Source organism: Portunus trituberculatus, chromosome 41 (assembly GCF_017591435.1).
Source record: "Portunus trituberculatus isolate SZX2019 chromosome 41, ASM1759143v1, whole genome shotgun sequence".
Taxonomy (NCBI): Eukaryota; Metazoa; Arthropoda; class Malacostraca; order Decapoda; family Portunidae; genus Portunus; species Portunus trituberculatus.
Genome location: NC_059295.1, coordinates 37882291 through 37900538, shown reverse-complemented (window position 1 = coordinate 37900538; position 18248 = coordinate 37882291). Strand labels below are relative to the sequence as shown.

The following is an 18248-nucleotide window of genomic DNA, read 5'->3' as shown; positions in this document are numbered from 1 at the left end:
AGCAGACGACCGTGGTGAATTACACGCGCGCGCGCGCACACACACACACACACACACACACACACACACACACACACACACACACACACACACACACACACACAGAGAAGCGTGTGCTCACTCACCTCACTCATTCAGTCACACGCCACTCACTCCTCTTTTCCTCTCCTCAACCTTCCTAAAACTCATCAACTCAACTTACTCCTTCTCCCTCTCTCCCCACAACCTCCCGAAACTTCCTTCATTTCACACTCACCTGAAAAAGTCTTCCTTGCAGTATACTTGTTGATTTCTGGCGAAGCATTTGTCTGTGAGCTGGGCGCCGCAATCCGCACACTTGAGGCAGCGGGAATGCCACGTTCTCTCCAGCACCTTGAGGATAAACCGGTCCAGGATGGCTTCCGAGCACCCGGCACACTTAGGGATGGTGGCTGTATGGCGACGGTCACCGAGGAGGGAGGGAAGGGAGGAGAGAGACAGAGAGAACTTTGGTTAGTTGATGCAAGTGTGCGTAGGGAAAAAGAGATCGCTACTCTCTAGTTGTGCGTATATTAAGGTTAAAAGATATGATTGTTGGATAATATTGTGTTTTAGGATTGTTTCCAGAGAATTTCTGCTTGAGCTTTTGTTCAAATTGAGGAGTGAAAAACTGGATTGCTTAAAGATCCTTGAACAATATGCAAATTTAGATCGATAAGAGAGAAGAAAGCAAATACTCATACAGTGAGAAGCAGCACGTGATGGAGTGTCGTTATAAAGGCTACACTCCCGATCAACAAATGAACGCGAAGATCGCTAGGTCGGTGCTTAACAAGAAAGAAGTATTAAGGATGGACTGGGAATGTTTGTGAGGAGTTGGAAGAGATGATGATATGGATAAGAGAATTTTTTTTATAGGTATTAGAATGCGTTAATTGGATACATGGGTGAGGACTGGTTAAGTCTGGGAGGCACTTAGAAATATGCTGAATTGCGCCGCTTTTAGTTGTGCTTTGGTTGAGGCAGAAATTACTACAACATCCATGGAACGATTGGAAGAGGAGGAATAAACTTTTACATAATGTACATAAACTTTTTATACATTTATTTATTATTACTACTTGTAGAGATAAGGGAGTGTGCTTATAGGTTGAAAAATGCGTCTTCGAAAGACTCGTTTTTGTGGAGAATTTTTCCTGGAATATACATGGTCTATTAACTTCTATGATTCACGGAGGAGCTTCGTGTATAATGAAGGAAGAGATAGTGGAAGCTGTCTATGTAAATGTTGCCTAGTGTAGTAATTTTCCTTTGATAAACTCAGCTTAACACAATTAACTATGGGTGGGGATTATTTCTAGGGAACTGGGAAATAAAAAGGGGGAAATGAACCGTACCGTGGGAAAATTCCCGATATAGTTGTTTGAGGAAAGTGGAAAACTGTACGTGAATGTGTGATGGTGTGGGAAATGCGAGGAATACTGGACATGTTGATGGGGATTAGCGGAATGTTTGGAGGCAGGCGATGTGATGTACCCACGTGATCCACACCCATTGTTATGGTCATTTTGACATGGCAGCGATAATAGACAGATAGTGCTTAAACTTTAGTCAGTACTCCTACCACTTCTTTATTTTTACTTTGTTTTATATATTTAGAGTGGTATTTGAGAAAGCTTTTTTTCTTCTATTTTCTTGGCCGAGCTTTCCGTCACATAATGTTTAGTTGCGGTGAATGTTCGTGCTCTTTGTGGCCAACAATCCTTGATGCAGTGAACAATTACTTGGCCTAGAAAATGGTGGGTTTCTGGGAGTGTAATGATGATAAAGAGGAGAAGGAAATACTTAAAGAAAAGAAGAATTAGGAGGAAGAGGGATAATATTGACTGTGTGTGTGTGTGTGTGTCGTGGGTAGCAATGATACTTAGCATTGTAGTGTGTGAGTGTCACAGCTTTTATTTCCAGACTGTTATTTTCTTTTTTCTCTCCGAACGAACACCTGCGCATACCTAATCTTCCCTCCGACGCACACCTGTCCCTATCAGTGCCGAGAACAAGTGGATCAGATGTGTGTGTGTGTGTGTGTGTGTGTGTGTGTGTGTGTGTGTGTAATGGTAAAAGTAGTAGTAGTAATAGTAATAGTACAGTAGTATTCTTAATACTGTTGTAGTTGCCGTTACTACTACTACTACTACTACTACTACTACTACTACTACTACTACTACTACTACTACTACTACTACTACTACTACTTTTAGTACTATTAGTAGTACTACTAGTCTTACACTTAAAGTTTATGATTAAATATGGACGTTAATGATGGTGATGATAAAGGTGACAACGATGACGACATAAAAAGTAACTCGTTGTATAGGTTTTCTTAACGTGTCATACGAATATGAACGCAAATGTAATGACATGAAGAAAACATATTAGAATAGTAAATAAATGTATAGATAGACAGACTGACAGACATACAGACATACAGATGAGTAAAATAGTCTTAATATTCTCTCAAATCTTCAAAGCGTATTTACGGGAAAATCTATTAGTTTAATGATAGGAGTGAAAATATTTCAGTTTATTTCATGTCATGTTTTCTCCTTTCATCCTTCCCCCTCCCCACGTTGATGAGGTGGCACCAGCAACGTGTCAGATATACCACAGCTTCCGTCACGTATTAGTCTTCTATCGCTTTGACTGTGAAAAATATCACTTAAAAACGGAATTGACTTTGTGTGTTTGTAGATTTGTTAAGTTTTATGCGTGAGAGAGTGGTGTAATTCTCTCTCTCTCTCTCTCTCTCTCTCTCTCTCTCTCTCTCTCTCTCTCTCTCTCTCTCTCTCTCTCTCTCTCTCTCTCTCTCTCTGCCACGCCTGCATAGGTATTTTATTTTGAGAAGATAACGCGTAGTTCAGTTGACACGCAACTTTAAAATGGGCACGCATACACGGGCACTTGCACACACATGTGCACGCACACGCAAGCCTATGCACGCACGCAAATACACACACACACACACACACACACACACACACACACACACACACACACACACACACACACACACGTAGTGTAGTGGTTAGTGGTTAGCACGCTCGAATTACAATCGAGAGGGCCGGGTTCGAGTCCCGGGGCGGCGAGGCAAATGGGCAAGCCTCTTAATGTGTGGCTCCTGTTCACCTAGCAGTAAATAGGTACGGGATGTAACTCGAGGGGTTGTGGCCTCGCTTTCCCGGTGTGTGGAGAGTGTTGTGGTCTCAGTCCTACCCGAAGATCGGTCTATGAGCTCTGAGCTCGCTCCGTAATGGGAAAGACTGGCTGGGTGACCAGCAGACAACCGAGGTGAAAAAAAACACAAACACACACACACACACACACACACACACACACACACAGCTACCTTACTACCGTGTCATTCACGGTATGAATGAGTTAAAGAATGATGAAGACTGAAGTACAGAACTCATGTGAACAATAGAATATGATTTTAATTGAAAATGTAATATGCGATAGAAGTAGATAGAGTTGGAATGATGGAACCTTATGATGGGCGTTGGTTTGTAAATAGAAAAGTCTTAGTATTCTTACACTGAGTAATATTTTTTTCACTCAAATGTAAAATGATTTATGCACACAAAACTTACTTTTACTGCTTTATTTTAATTTCCTCATCAACAGGCAGTTATCTAGCCAGTTTCTCCGGCAGTCAATCAGTTCATCCATAAATGAGTGAGTGAGTGAATGATAAGTCAGTCAATAAGTAAATCAGTCAGTCATTGATTCGGTCTGGTCGCCCACTAAACAATCCGTCAGTCGAAAAGTTGGTGTACCAGTCAGTCAACAGCAGACGTAGGAGACACCAAGTTATCATCATTGTGCATTACAAACAAAAGACAGAGACAGTGATGCTAATGTTTGTTCTGCGTGTGTGTTCCTTCGTGTCAGAACGTTCGCAGGAATGCATTCACTCAGAGATGAGAGAAAAGTGCGTTGTTAACTATAGACGGATTTACTGTAGCACATGTCTTTCGTTTTATTTATCAATATTGTTGTTTTGTAGTGATGGTATTATCTAAAGAGATAATGCTCTGCCTCTTCGGTTTGGGAATATTCAGTATGTTGCCTTCATTATGCCCTTAAAATGAGCGTACAGTATAGGAGTCCCTGTAAACTTCCTTAGATGGCCATTACCTAAGCTGCTTTTTCTTTGTGTTTGTTTTACCGTGTACCGTTAACAGTGTTGTTCCTCAGGGTTCTGTCCTGTCACCCACCCTCCTTCTATTATTGATTAATGATCTTAACCAAACTTCTTCCCCTATCCACTCCTACCAACCCTTCAGGAAGTTAACAGATCACGCAGGGACTCCACAGAACGCCTGACTTCTGATCTTTCTAAGATTTCTGATTGGGGGAGAGAAAACTTGGTAGTGTTCAGTGCCTCAAAAACTCAATTCCTCCATCTATCAAATCGACACAACTTTCCAGACAACTATCCCCTCTTCTTCAATGACACTCACCTGTCCCCATCTTCTACACTGAATATCCTTGGTCTGTCCTTTACTCATAATCTAAACTGGAAACCTCCCATTTTATCTCTTGCTAAAACAGCTTCTATGAAGATAGGCGTTCTGAGGCGTCTCCTCCAGTTTTTCTCGCCCCTCCAACTACTAACTTTGAAGAAGGGCCTTATCCGTTCTTGTATGGAGTACTCTTCGCATGTTTGGAGGGTTCCGCTCACACAGTTTTAGTTGATAGAATAGAATCAAAAGCTTTTCGTCTCATCAACTCCCCTCCTCTGACTGACTGTCTTCAGCCTCTCTCACCGCCAGAATGTTGCATGACTTGCTATCTTTTATCGCTATTTTCCTGCCTCTCTCACCGCCAGAATGTTGCATGACTTGCTATCTTTTATCGCTATTTTCCTGCTAACTGCTCTAATGATCTTGCTAACTGTATGCCTCCCCTCTTCTTGCGGCCTTGCTGCACAAGGATTTCTTCCTTTCACCCTTATTCTGTCCAACCCTTATTTTGTCTGCAAGAGTTAAGTAGTACTCTCAATCATTCATACCTTTCTCTGGTAAACTCTGGAACTCCCTGCTTGCTTCTGTATTTCCATCTTCCTATGACTTGACTTCTTTCAAGAGGGAGGTTTCATGACATTTCTCCCTGACTTGGATAACTCAAATGACCTTTTTAGGGAACTGGCAATCAAGTGAGTCTTTTTTGTTATATATATTTTTTTGTCCTTGGCCAGCTTCCCCTCTTCCATAAAAAAAAGAAAAAATGCAGGAAATATCAGTGATTGAATTACGTCAAAGGAAAGATGTATAAATATGCACAACTTTGTGTGTGTGTGTGTGTGTGTGTGTGTGTGTGTGTGTGTGTGTGTGTATTTACCTAGTTGTATTTACCTAGTTGTAGTTTTACAGGGCCTGGGCTTTATGCTCGTATGGCCCCGTGTCCATATCTACACTTATCCAATTTTTCTTTAAACTTTAAACACCACTTCTTCACTCAAACTGTTCCAAGTCTCAACACATCTTTGCGGGAAACTATATTTTTTAATATATCTTAGACATCTTCCCTTCCTCAGCTTTTTACTATGCGATCTTGTGCTTCGAATGTCATATTCTCATTATCTACTTGGTCCATTCCGTTGATCAATTTATAAACTTGTATCAGATCCCCTCTCTCCCTTCTCTGTTCCAGGGTTGGTAGATCCATAGCCTTTAGTCTTTCTTCATATGTCATCCCTTCAAATTCTGGAACCATTCTTGTAGCCATTTTTTGTAGTCTCTCCAGCTTCCTTACGTGTTTCTTTTTATGGGGAGTCCACACTACTCCTGCATATTCCATTCTGGGTCTTGTGTGTGTGTGTGTGTGTGTGTGTGTGTGTGTGTGTGTGTTTCACTGTTTGATCTGCTGCAGTCTCTGACGAGACAGCCAGACGTTACCCTACGGAACGAGCTCAGAGCTCATTATTTCCGATCTTCGGATAGGCCTGAGACCAGACACACACCACACACCGGGACAACAAGGTCACAACTCCTCGATTTACATCCCGTACCTACTCACTGCTAGGTGAACAGGGGGTACACATGAAAGGAGACACACCCAAATATCTCCACCCGGCCGGGGAATCGAACCCCGGTCCTCTGGCTTGTGAAGCCAGCGCTCTAACCACTGAGCTACCGTGTGTGTGTGTGTGTGTGTGTGTGTGTGTCTTTGTGTGTCCGCGTCGCAAGTGTTTGTGTGTGTGTGTGTGTGTGTGTGTGTGTGTGTGTAATTCACTGTTTGATCTGCTGCAGTCTCTGACGAGACAGCCAGACGTTACCCTACGGAACGAGCTCAGAGCTCATTATTTCCGATCTTGGGATAGGTCTGAGACCAGGCACACACCACACACCGGGACAACAAGGTCACAACCCCTCGATTTACATCCCGTACCTACTCACTGCTAGGTGAACAGGGGCTACACGTGAAAGGAGATACACCCAAATATCTCCACCCGGCCGGGGAATCGAACCCCGGTCATCTGGCTTGTGAAGCCAGCGCTCTAACCACTGAGCTACCGGGCCGTGTGTGTGTGTGTGTGTGTGTGTGTGTGTGTGTGATGTAGTCAGCAGTTTTTGTTTTGTTTTTAATGCTTATGTTAATCAGCATGTCATTTTCAACTTTTAGATTAAACGAAGTTAGTTATGTGGTTCTTTGGAATTTACAGAGAAATTACGTGGTACAGTTTTCATCCTACATTTACTGTACATTGAACCAAAACTAGTTGAGAAGTAACCACGAATGTATGCTTCCTTGGTGCCAATATATTCTGTATCCATTTCTCTAAACGCTCTGATTACCTATTTATGCTTCAGTCCATTGTTTTGTTTGCGCACAAGATTAAGACGAGCTAGCTTTTTATACTACTTTTATTAATCAGAATCTATTACGTCAAGTTAATTTTGTAGGTCTTATGTTGATAGTTTGGTAGTCTGCTTATGTTCGAATCTAGTGTTTACATCACTTATAGTCTACAGTTTTCACCATGTTTTACTTTTTTTTTTTTTTTTTTTTTTACGTAGGGAAGAGGGCCAGCAAAGGGAAAAAAAAAAAAAAGTTAGAAAAAAGCCCACTTGAGCGCTGGCTCTCCAAAGAGTACAAAAAGTGCCAAAACCGTCAGCCAGAATTAGGGGAGCAAATGCCTCGATACCTCCCTCTTAAAAGAAGACAACATTACTCCAAGTGATGCGCAGTTTACACATCCTACTAGTGAATGACTCGAGGCAAATACTTTTGCTTCCTGTACAGTCAGCGAGTCTAATGGTGTTCACGCTAAAAATTAAGTGCAATGTACATTTTCAATTTATAGCATAAATAATGATTTAAGTTCATTATTGATTCATCTACAGATTGTACCTTTGATCAGCTTACACTCTTTAATTACCAGTCTGCACCTTGCCGGCGTAATTGACATGCCATTAAACTATTTCATGTATGTACTTACTCGTAGAAACTAAGACTATTTACAGATATTTTGGTTTACTATCCTAGTAAATAACATCTTTAAGTATTAAAGTTTTTAATCACGAATCTATACAATGGCACCTGTAACCGACATGCCGTTAAACTCTTAACATACAGCTTTATGAGAGAGAATTCCAACACAGTTGACGTATGGGTTGCTTAATACTACAAATGAATCTTTAACTATCAGTGCCTTTAAAATCTATACATTGAAGGTATTTGACACTTTCACTATCAATTAACACATTAAAGAACTAGAGCGTGGCGGTAGACTCACAGAGGAGGAGAGGATGTAGCGCGGGCGGCAAGAAGATGTCTGATACAGGCGTGGTGAGGGCGGCATCGTGGAGGGTGTGCGGGGACAGGGTCGTCTGGGACACTGGCGACGAAGACGAGGACGACGACGAGGGCGAGGGCGTAAGGGCAGCGTTTCCGAATAATATCATTGTCCTCTCCTTGGCGGTGTCGAAGGAGGCAGATCACCAGTCAAAGTTATAGTGGTGTCCTTTACGGCTTTAGTATTCCTTTTCTGTTTATTTTTCCATCACTACACTGAGTTCGTGGTGTCGCGCTGTTTACGGCGTGCGACTTGCGCGGCACAGCAACGAGCGGAGGGCGTGCGTGCGGCAACGTGTGGTGGCGTAGCTGGACGGGGCTGGCGGCGGCTGCACGCGTTATGTGCGTATTGACGACCGACACGTGCTCTTCATCATGCCTGGCCCAGAGTGTCGTACAGCACGCTCCCTCTCCTCCTCCCTCCCTCTCTCTCTCTCTCTCTCTCTCTCTCTCTCTCTCGACAGCTGCTCGATAACCCTAGGATCGATTCTCCGCCCCGAATGCCCCTCTGCTACCCTGCCGCCACTGCCACAGTGCCCTGCTCCTCCTCCTGGCATTGCCTTTCTTGCTGGTCGTAATGAAGGTGCCTCATCTGTACTAGGCACAAGCGTGAGGTAATTAATGCTTAATGTGGAGGAAGAGCCTTGCGGGTGGCGGGCGTCGCATATCCACCAATCACCGCTTCGGAAGGCTTCGGGGGCGGGACGAATGCGGTGTTTTGTAAACACCCTTCCCCCCCGCCCTCTCTCTCTCTCTCTCTTCGCCAAATTAATTGTACCAAACACTCGAAAGTTAATCACGCACCAACAGTGTCTGTGGGCCGGGGATGCCTGTGGACTGGCCCGAACCTGCAGCCAAACCAGGCCCTTCCAGCAGCACTGTTGTGGCCCAGCTGTGGTCTTAAAGGCGGGCTGCCGGCGCATAATGGGCGAGGCGACCTGTGTGTCTGTCAGCCAGCCTCCTTGGTCCGCACCCTACCTCCCAGCCTCCCTCCGCCAGCCTAGCCAGTCAACCGTGAAAGAACAGTAACCCATCGATGAGAGAGAGAGAGAGAGAGAGAGAGAGAGAGAACACTAGTGGTAATGAGTCATGTTTAAAGGGTTAACACAGGCAGCCAGCCATTAACATCATCACCTCCCTTTACTTCGGCTGACCCCTGCTACCAGTGAATGCACCCTCCCAGCTGGGCGTCACTCATCACGGCACGCGGCGGTAAGGGCGTGACCAGCGAGCTTCGGGTATTAGCAGCAGTATAGACAGATCCAGCGGCTTCCTATTAGGCCCACAAACACTTGAAGCCCCTCGCCAGCGTCCGGTTCATGAAACGCTTAATTTTTCCCACACTTTTAGAAGAGAATGGATCGTAGTCTCAAACGCCCTGTTCCCTCATCAGCAGTATTTGAACCACTCGACAAATGGCAAAGTGTTTAAGGCTGTAGGTGGTGGGATTCGAACCTACGCGTGGACGTCTGCTCGATCCCACGCTCACCACCTTATCCACTATGCCACCGCCTCCTTAAATGCAGAATGGGTATTAGGATCAGCAAAACAGTCTTGAAAGTTAAAAATTGTCGATATAAGACACGGGAAAGCTTAAAAATACTGTGCAATGACAAGCTGAGAATGACGGTATAAGGTCAAGTTTTCCTCTTCACCCTCAGTTAGCAATGTGCGTGACTGTTTTTTTTTTTTTTTTTTAAGAATTCTTTTGTTTAATGAGTTACTTTTCTTTTTTCCAGCTTTCATATACAGAATCCTTAGTGCTATCTGTCGTGTTAATGTATTACGTAGGTGATGGAGTCAACTACACAGCTATCGTTGTTTTTAATGACAATGTTACTCGTAAGAAGTAGTGTCGACTATAGTTCTCCTCCTCCTCCTTCCCTCCTACTCTTTCCTCTTCCTCCTTCCCCTCTTCCTCCTCCTCCTCCTTCGCTTCGTAATAAAAATTATATTCGATTTCTTTCGTTTACTTAAGTTTTTAAGAATATTTTCTCCCTTTCTTCCACCGCATCTACTTTTTATTCCAACACGTCAATGCAAGACTCGCGTTTCCATAGCGACCACTCCCTTCCTTGCAGCCATATGGTGGCCGAAAGTGAAAAACAGAGCTGTTGATCTATTTACAATTCGATCGGTGACGAAGAGCAACAAGGAAGGGAGAAGTCGAGTAGTTCATTAGTTAAGATATCGTGGCCAATATAGAGACGCTACGTGTTAGGAAAGAGCGAGAAGAAATAAGACGAAGAAATTTGTTAGTACCGTTGATAGAGTAGAAACTGCCACATACTAAGAAAGAGCGAGACTAAGGAAGAGAAAGAAGCTTATCTGTCAAGGTATAGGCGGGAAAAACACGCCATGTGTTAAACAAGAGCTAGAGGAGAGAAGAGGAAGAGGCTTGGATTTTACGCAGAGACAGACAGACAGACAGAGAAAGGAAGACGGAGACACATATCTGTTAGGTCAGAAGAGAGACTTTGCCACGTGTCAGCCAGTCAGCCAGCCGTCAACCACACACACACACACACACACACACACCTGCACGTCATAATTCACTTCCACAGACGCGTGTCAGGTTGCAGCTGTGAATGATCAAGTTATAAATTCCTCATCCGTGTTGATTGGCCGCTGCCTGTTTCTCTTGGCGTGCTGTGTGCTGCGGCAGTCTGTGAAGAATGTTACCGTGCTTGTTAATGTATTTCTTGTTATAATATATATAGTAAGATATTCATTCTACCGTTTTTCTTTTTTTTTTTTCTTTTTTTCCATATACGTTCTGTGTTATTATTATTTGTATATATTGTATCATTTTTTTTTGCATATACTTTCGTCTTTTCCACTCAGTATTCTTGTGTGGTTCTGTTGGCATATACTCTATCAAACATTTTTTTCCAGTCGCCATGATATTATTTCACCTATTACCTTCGTATTATTTCACTGGTTATTTTTTTTTTAACGCCGAGACAAAACTTCTTATCGTCATTTGAATTTATATCTATCCTCACTTTTTAACTTTTTTTTAGAGAAATGTATCGATGGGGATGACTGAATGATAGGGGGAAATAGGTAGACATGTTTTATGCTGGAACTGTCACGTGTATGTCTAATGGCTTCTTATAGTTTCCCTTATTTTTTTCTTTGTTCCATGTGCAATGATCTCTGAAAGTATTATGCAAGGGGAAGGTGCATTCTTATTTCAACTTTGCTTTTATTATGTAGATAGATAGATAAGTAGCTAGATAGATTTAGATAAAGAGAGAGAGAGAGAGAGAGAGAGAGAGAGAGAGAGAGAGAGAGAGAGAGAGAGAGAGAGAGAGAGAGATATCAGAGGCATCGATACCTAGAGCACACACACACACACACACACACACACACACACACACACACAGAAGGGAAAATGTCTGAGAGATATTAAAAGATATAGTTTCCCGCAGAGATGTATTGAGACGTGGAACAGTTTAGATGAAGAAGTAGTGTCTGCAAAGAGTGTGCACACTTTTAAAGTAAGATTGGATAAGTGTAGATATGGAGACGGGGCCACACGAGCATAAAGCCCAGGCCCTGTAAAACTACAACTAGGTAAATACACACACACACACACACACACACACACACACACACACACACACACACACACACACACACACACACACACCGCGTAATGTAGTGGTTAGCACGCTCGGCTCACAATCGAGAGGCCCGGGTTCGAGTCCCGGTAAGCGGCGAGGCAAATGCGCAAACCTCTTAATGTGTGGCCCCTGTTCACCTAGCAGTAAATAGGTACGGGATGTAACTCGAGGGGTTGTGGCCTCGCTTTCCCGGTGTGTGGAGTGTGTTGTGGTCTCAGTCCTACCCGAAGATCGGTCTATGAGCTCTGAGCTCGATCCGTAATGGGAAGACCGGCTGGGTGACCAGCAGACGACCGAGGTGAATTACACACTCATAGGATAGAAAAGTAAAAAAGAAAAAAAATATGTACAACAACAACGACAACGACAACAACATAGCTGGTTATGTAAGTCGAAATTATTGCTCCATTGGGAAACACACAACACCAGTTTGACGAAATTCTCTCTCTCTCTCTCTCTCTCTCTCTCTCTCTCTCTCTCTCTCTCTCTCTCTCTCTCTCTCTCTCTCTCTCTCTCTCTCTCTCTCTCTCTCTCTCTCTCTCTCTGTTCCTTCCTCCTTTAATCCCTCGTTCTTTGCATTTCTCATTTCCCTTCGTATTTCCCCTTCATCCATCCTTCCATCCTTCCCCTTATAGTTTTTCCCGGTGCCTGCACGCCGCGTTTCCTCCCACCCTTCACACACCTGGCGGAGAGCAACCACACTGCTAAGGTATCGGTGACAGACGGCGGGGTATCGAGGGCAGAACGGGGGAAGCCAGGTAGGATCAGGTGCAGCTGTGGGGCCTCGCCAACCGCAGAGAAGGCGATGCGGAGGATGTCGGGGTGTGTCAGATGTTTGAGAGGACGTGGGTATGGTAGGTAAGTTTGGCTGGTGGTGGTGCATGAACGGGTAATGCTCGTAGTTGTTACCAGGTTAGTGATGCTGTTTGGGTGAGGGTGACTGGGATGGGGCTTGCTTATCTTGATGGAGACTTGTTGCTGACATAGTGGTGAGAGTCTGAGTGTGATGGTTGGTTGTGTTACTTGAGCTAGTGGTGGTTGACTGTTTAGCGTGGGAGAGAAAGTACATAGGGAGGATAATTGTTGTTGCTGGGCTCGCGTTAGGGTGCTTGTCGTGGGCAGGAAAGAGTGGAGAGGAACTTCTTGTTACCAGGACAAGGTTTCTCAGGTGAAGGAGCGTGTCTTTGTGGAGTATAAGAAGGTTTTATTGCTAATTTGTTACAGTAAGAAGAGAATAACCTGAGAAAATAAGGAAAGCTGGAAGAAGATACCAGGCAAACACGTATCAGCACCTGTATAAAAACATGTCCACTTCGTCTGTCGTTCCCACCCATCATTTGTGTTGTGTAAGGGCGCCAGGAAGTGAGGGCGGACATATCTAGATAACGATGTGAGATAAGACGTTTTGTTTCAGTGTCATATAACTTTTTTCTTTATTTATTTCTTTTGTGGCGCGTAATGTTATTCATGCAGTTTATAATGTATAAGTTCCATAACCATACCGCTGCTGGTACTACTACTACTACTACTACTACTACTACTACTACTACTACTACTACTACTACTACTACTACTACTACTACTACTACTGATAAAAAATAAATCCGTGAGACCTGAACATAAATCTGATAACAGGACGCAAGTAGATTGATAGTTAATTATAGACTAATAGCTAATGGGAATGTGGTGGTGGTGGTGGTGGTGGTGGTGGTCGTGGTGGTTGTCATAAAAGTGGTTGGTTTTATGATGGCAGGTGTTCCGCGTGCGTGCACAGATACGTCATTATTCGTTTCACTTTGACAAGTAATAATTCATAACGCTGAGCTCACTGCAGGGGATTTTTATGAGCATCTGTAAGCGAAAACATAATGAAAACAGATTTTTTTCTTTTTCCAGCCACTGTATTATTGGAAAGTAGCTGTAGAAGGAAAACGATGAGATTAAACGAACAGATTTTCCAATTTCCTGCCGTTATATTGTTGGAAAGTGGTTATAGAAGAAACAAAAGACTAAAAGAATATATTTTTCCTATCTCCGGCCACTATATTGCTGGAAAGTGGTTGTAGAAGAAATAAAAGAAGATTAAAAGAACATCTTCTCCAATTTCCGGCCAGTGTAATCGTGACAGGCGGCTTTGGAGGAGAGTCAAAGGGAAAGGTTGGCCGTATTTCTTTTTTCCTATGTAAGAGAGAGTCTGGCTAAAGGCAACAGAAATTAAAAGAAAAGATCCAGAGAAATGTCAGTTTTCTCAGACTACAGTCAAGAGGAAGGAGAAAGTGTTGCGTGATATTCTGAAAGAGTTTAAAGAAAAGGGTATTGTTTGATTTCTTATTCGTTATGGTGTCAAACTGTCAACAGATCGCATGTCAAATCTTCATATTGATTGGTTCACATGGGTGGAATGTGGTCGAGCAATCACGTATTTAGCGTTGCGATAACAGGAAGCCTTATAATGAGACGAGACTAATTTGTAGATGAGGATGATAAGTGGAAATACGATAGGTAGGCATGTCTTATACAGGTATACCACTTAGTGTAGGCCTAATGAATATTCACAGCTTTCGTTGTTTCTTTATTTATTTACTGTATGCGTGTATTAACAATCAACGTTAACGGCAATGACTATAGCATCGTAGAGCAAAAAAACGAAAGCATCCTTATTAAACTCCGTGATGAAACTGAGGCTGTAGTTACGCTTCTATGCAACTTACCTTTATTTATCTTTTATTTTATTTTATTTATTTATTTTTTTTTTTACGCGGGACACCGTGGCGCAACTCAATCGCGTGACAAGTGAAGCTCATTAGCAACCGTTTCTCGCCACGAGGATGCTGCGCAGAGTGGCCAGTGTGTGAGTAGCCTGAGTGGCGGTGGTGGTAGTGGTGTTTGTGAAGGTGGTGGTGAGTGGTGGTGGGAATATTGTTGATGATAGTGAGAATTTTAGTGATGGTATATTTTACGATGTTAGTTAGTGTTAGTGAGTGTTTGATATTACTGATAGTGGCGATGGCGGTGGTATTTGTTCAATTTTTTTTTTTTTTTTTTTACGTAGGGAAGAGGGCCAGCCAAGGGCAAAAAAAAGAAAGTTAGAAAAAGGCCCACTTGAGCGCTGGTTAGGGATGTTGTAGGTGTTATTAAGGGCACTGAAATGTTGTTGGTAATGGTGGTGGTGGTGGTGGTGGTGGTCGGGATTAATTGTGTGATTTGCTGAGTGCAGCTGTTCTGGTTCTGTCCCTTGTTGGCTAAGTGTTAGTGTGTCTGGGTGAGCTTACGGTGTGTGGCCAGGTAGTTATACAGAGAGAGAGAGAGAGAGAGAGAGAGAGAGAGAGAGAGAGAGAGAGAGAGAGAGAGAGAGAGAGAGAGAGAGAGAGAGAGAGAGAGAGAGAGAGAATATCCTCGCAGTTGTGTAACATGTAAATTGCTTCCTATTTTTCTGTAGTGGAAATTGATTTACATTATTTTATTGTTTTTAAATTGTTGACATGATGAAATTTAATAGCACGAGAGAGAGAGAGAGAGAGAGAGAGAGAGAGAGAGAGAGAGAGAGAGAGAGAGAGAGAGAGAGAGAGAAGCCCCTAACACTACAACAGGTGGCCTTCCTACACGTCTGTCTGTCCGCCCTGGGGTTTCTCCGCGGGATATTTAGAGGGTAGGTTAGGGAAGAGGGGAGGGGGAAAGGAGAAGGGAGGGAAGGGAAGGACATGACAGGACGGGACAGGACGGAGGACGAGACGAGACGAGACGAGACGAGACGAGACGAGACGAGACGAGGTGAGACGAAGGGCGATTCAGGGGGTCGTGTGAGAATATAGACGGAGATTGAGGTGTAGGAGTGAAGAATAAGGAAGAGGTCTTGGAGATTTTGTTATGTGATTATCTATCTTATATTAATTGATTCGTTTATTTTATTTTTTATGTTAATTTTAGTGGATGGTGTATTATACAGGAAGAATAAGCAGCAGCAGCAGCAGACTTGTTGTGTGTGATGGTGTGGTTCAAATCTATGTCAGCAGTTCTGATATATTTAGCTGTTAGTTTTATTTGTTACTTCATCTACTCAGTCTGTCAGTCTCTTTATTTGTCCTTCTACATGTTTGTATCTGTCTTCCTATTTATCTTTTTTCATACAACTCTCTCTCTCTCTCTCTCTCTCTCTCTCTCTCTCTCTCTCTCTCTCTCTCTCTCTCTCTCTCTCTCTCTCTCTCTCTCTCTCTCTCTCTCTCCTCCCTCCTCCTCCTCCTCCTCCTCCTCCTTCTCCTTCTCCTTCTCCTCCTCCTCCTCCTCCTCCTCCTCCTCCTCCTCCTCCTCCTCCTCCTCCTCCTCCTCCTCCTCCTCAGCCTCTCCAACACTGATACTACAACAAGCACCCTCGATCCATTACGATAACAACAACAACGACGACGACGACGACAACGAAAAAAGAATAACCATGGAGGAGGAGGAGGAGGAGGAGGAGGAGGAGGAGGAGGAGGAGGAGGAGGAGGAGGTTGAATATAAAAGACCATCGCCGCGGGGGGGAGGTGAAGGGGAGAGGAAGGAAGTGGAGAGGAGAGGGAGAGAGAGGGAAATGGAGAGGGAGAGGGAGAAGAGGCAAGGAGGAAACTCAAGGGCCCTCGACACCCTTAGGAGTAAAACACACACACACACACACACACACACACACACACACACACACACACACACACACACACACACACACACATACACACGTACAGATGGTGTAGTTGTAACAGAGCACCTACACACACACACACACAGGAGAGAGAGAGAGAGAGAGAGAGAGAGAGAGAGAGAGAGAGAGAGAGAGAGAGAGAGAGAGAGGTGGGGGCAGGAAAGGATTATAATCACTTACGACTGCCTTTTATTATAAGAGAAATAGTAAGATAAAAGAATAATAAAAAGAAACAGACAAAAAAAAGAGAAAAAAAGAAAAAAAATGAAGGGAAAGAAATTAAAACAATATCTTAGTGCACGCTGCTACGATCATTTCATCCCTTTCTTTCTTCATTCACTTTCTTCTCTGTATGTTGTGGCTCTAAGTAGAAGGAAACACATGTAGGGTAAGATCTCGAACCCTTGGCTATAGTAGACACCCTCTTGAACAGCACACAACACAAGCCACTGAGCCAACGCATTCACTTCCTGGTGTGTCATGTGATCTCTCCATCTGCCAGTACACGTTTCCCTTCGCTCCGCTATGGCAGTGTTTAATCTTTTAGCTCTCCTCGACACAGCACGTCACTTCCTTTTTATTTCTACGTCTTCCTGTCACTGAGTACCTTCCCTTACCTGTTAATGCTTCCCTCCCTCCTTCTCCCTTCCTCTCCCTATCTTTCCCTTCCTGTTCTACTTCTTCTCATGTTTGGCTTGTTACTCCTTCCCTCTCTCTTATTCCTTTTCCTCCCCTTTCTCATGTACCTTTCCATTACTCAGGAGCTTCTCCATATCCCCTACCTGTTGTCCTCCACCTACCCTCACCCTCCTCCTCCTCATGTTCACCCCCTCCCTTCATCCCTCCCTTCCCCAGCTGTTTACTTTGGTGGCGGGCTGTTAACGGGCCGCTTGCGTCTGTTTGTCGCCGGTGTTTGAGCTATCGAACCACCAGTTGTGCCCTGGCTCCATGCTGTGCTTTTATCAGGCTCCCGCGAGGCGTCCCTCCACCATCCGCCCCGCCCCGCCCCACCCCGCCCCGACCAGACCCGACCAAACCCGCTCCGCACTCTGCCGTTGCTCTAGTCACTCCACTAATACATTTTCTTTCATTTACGTGGTTCAGTTTTTTTTTTTTTTTATCTTTATTTATTTATTTTTTTTCTGGGGGGTGGGCGTCATGTGTGATAGTGTTTCTGTGGAGTCTTGGTGTTAGGGTGTTTGTGGTTGGTACAGTACCTTTGGGGAGTCCTATGTATAGTGTGTGTGTGTGTGTGTGTGTGTGTGTGTGTGTGTGTGTGTAGAGGAAGGCGTGAGTTCGCGGCGCGGCAGGTGTGTGTGACAGTCATTGGTGTGGCTCAGGTGATTATTGGGTTAGTGTTGTCAGACCAGTTAAATGGTGCTGCACCCCCACGCCGCTCTGTGTCTGTGTACTGGTAGATGTGCTATTGTTGTTGATGTTGATGTTGTCGTTATCGTTGCATAGTCGTCTTTTCTAAACAGGAGAGTGATCTGATTCACCTAAAAGAACACAAATTTTGTCATTACTCCAGGTCTTTCCCTCCCTCCGAACTCAGCATTCAGGAGACAAACCCCACCACATACATCACCAACACTCGTTCTTCCTCTTCAGTTCAGGTCATTTAGATCACGACCATGGGGTTTATGATCGTCTCTTTTAGGGGGAACAGTGTTGTTCGAATTTTGTGACCCTCATATTGTTTTTCTTTCGGGTGGGACCGTTACCATGTAGCGTCACACCAGGCCATAGGAAGCTCCTAAAGCCATGATTTCAGTTTTTTTTTTTTCCCAGCTTCCACCCATGAGTGGCGCAGGCAATTTTATTTATAGTGATACCCATATTAGGGCCCATATCACCACCCAAGCACATCTTTGGTGTAACCACTATAGAACCTGAGTATCTTGGTGACGTGTAGGTAACTTTAAACCACTCAACAAATGTCAAGTATCAAGGTGGTACAGGTACGTGGTGGGATTCAAACCTACGCCCGGACGTCTGCCCGATCCTACGCTCACCACCTTATCCACTACGCTACTGCCTCCCTAAGTCGAATATTAAGAAACAAGACTGACCGCCAATTCCGCGACTGGCTACGATGGGGTGTGATGTAT

General features: G+C 44.0%; 1 protein-coding gene across 5 annotated transcripts in view; it reads right to left on the bottom strand.

Moving 5' to 3' along the window:
• LOC123517028 (LIM/homeobox protein Lhx3-like) overlaps positions 1-8200 on the bottom strand; it is a 35351-nt gene extending 27151 nt beyond the window's left edge. For 4 of the 5 annotated variants that reach the window (XM_045276848.1, XM_045276847.1, XM_045276850.1 and 1 more), the window contains exons 1-2: positions 7778-8200; positions 257-431 (exon numbers count right to left, since the gene is read on the bottom strand). In XM_045276848.1, coding sequence (XP_045132783.1) covers positions 257-431; positions 7778-7946 — 344 coding nt within the window. In that variant the 5' untranslated portion in view covers positions 7947-8200. The remainder of the gene's footprint in view (positions 1-256; positions 432-7777) is intronic. The other variant, XM_045276851.1, reaches the window with a different exon arrangement.
• Between the last annotated feature and the right edge of the window lie 10048 nt (positions 8201-18248).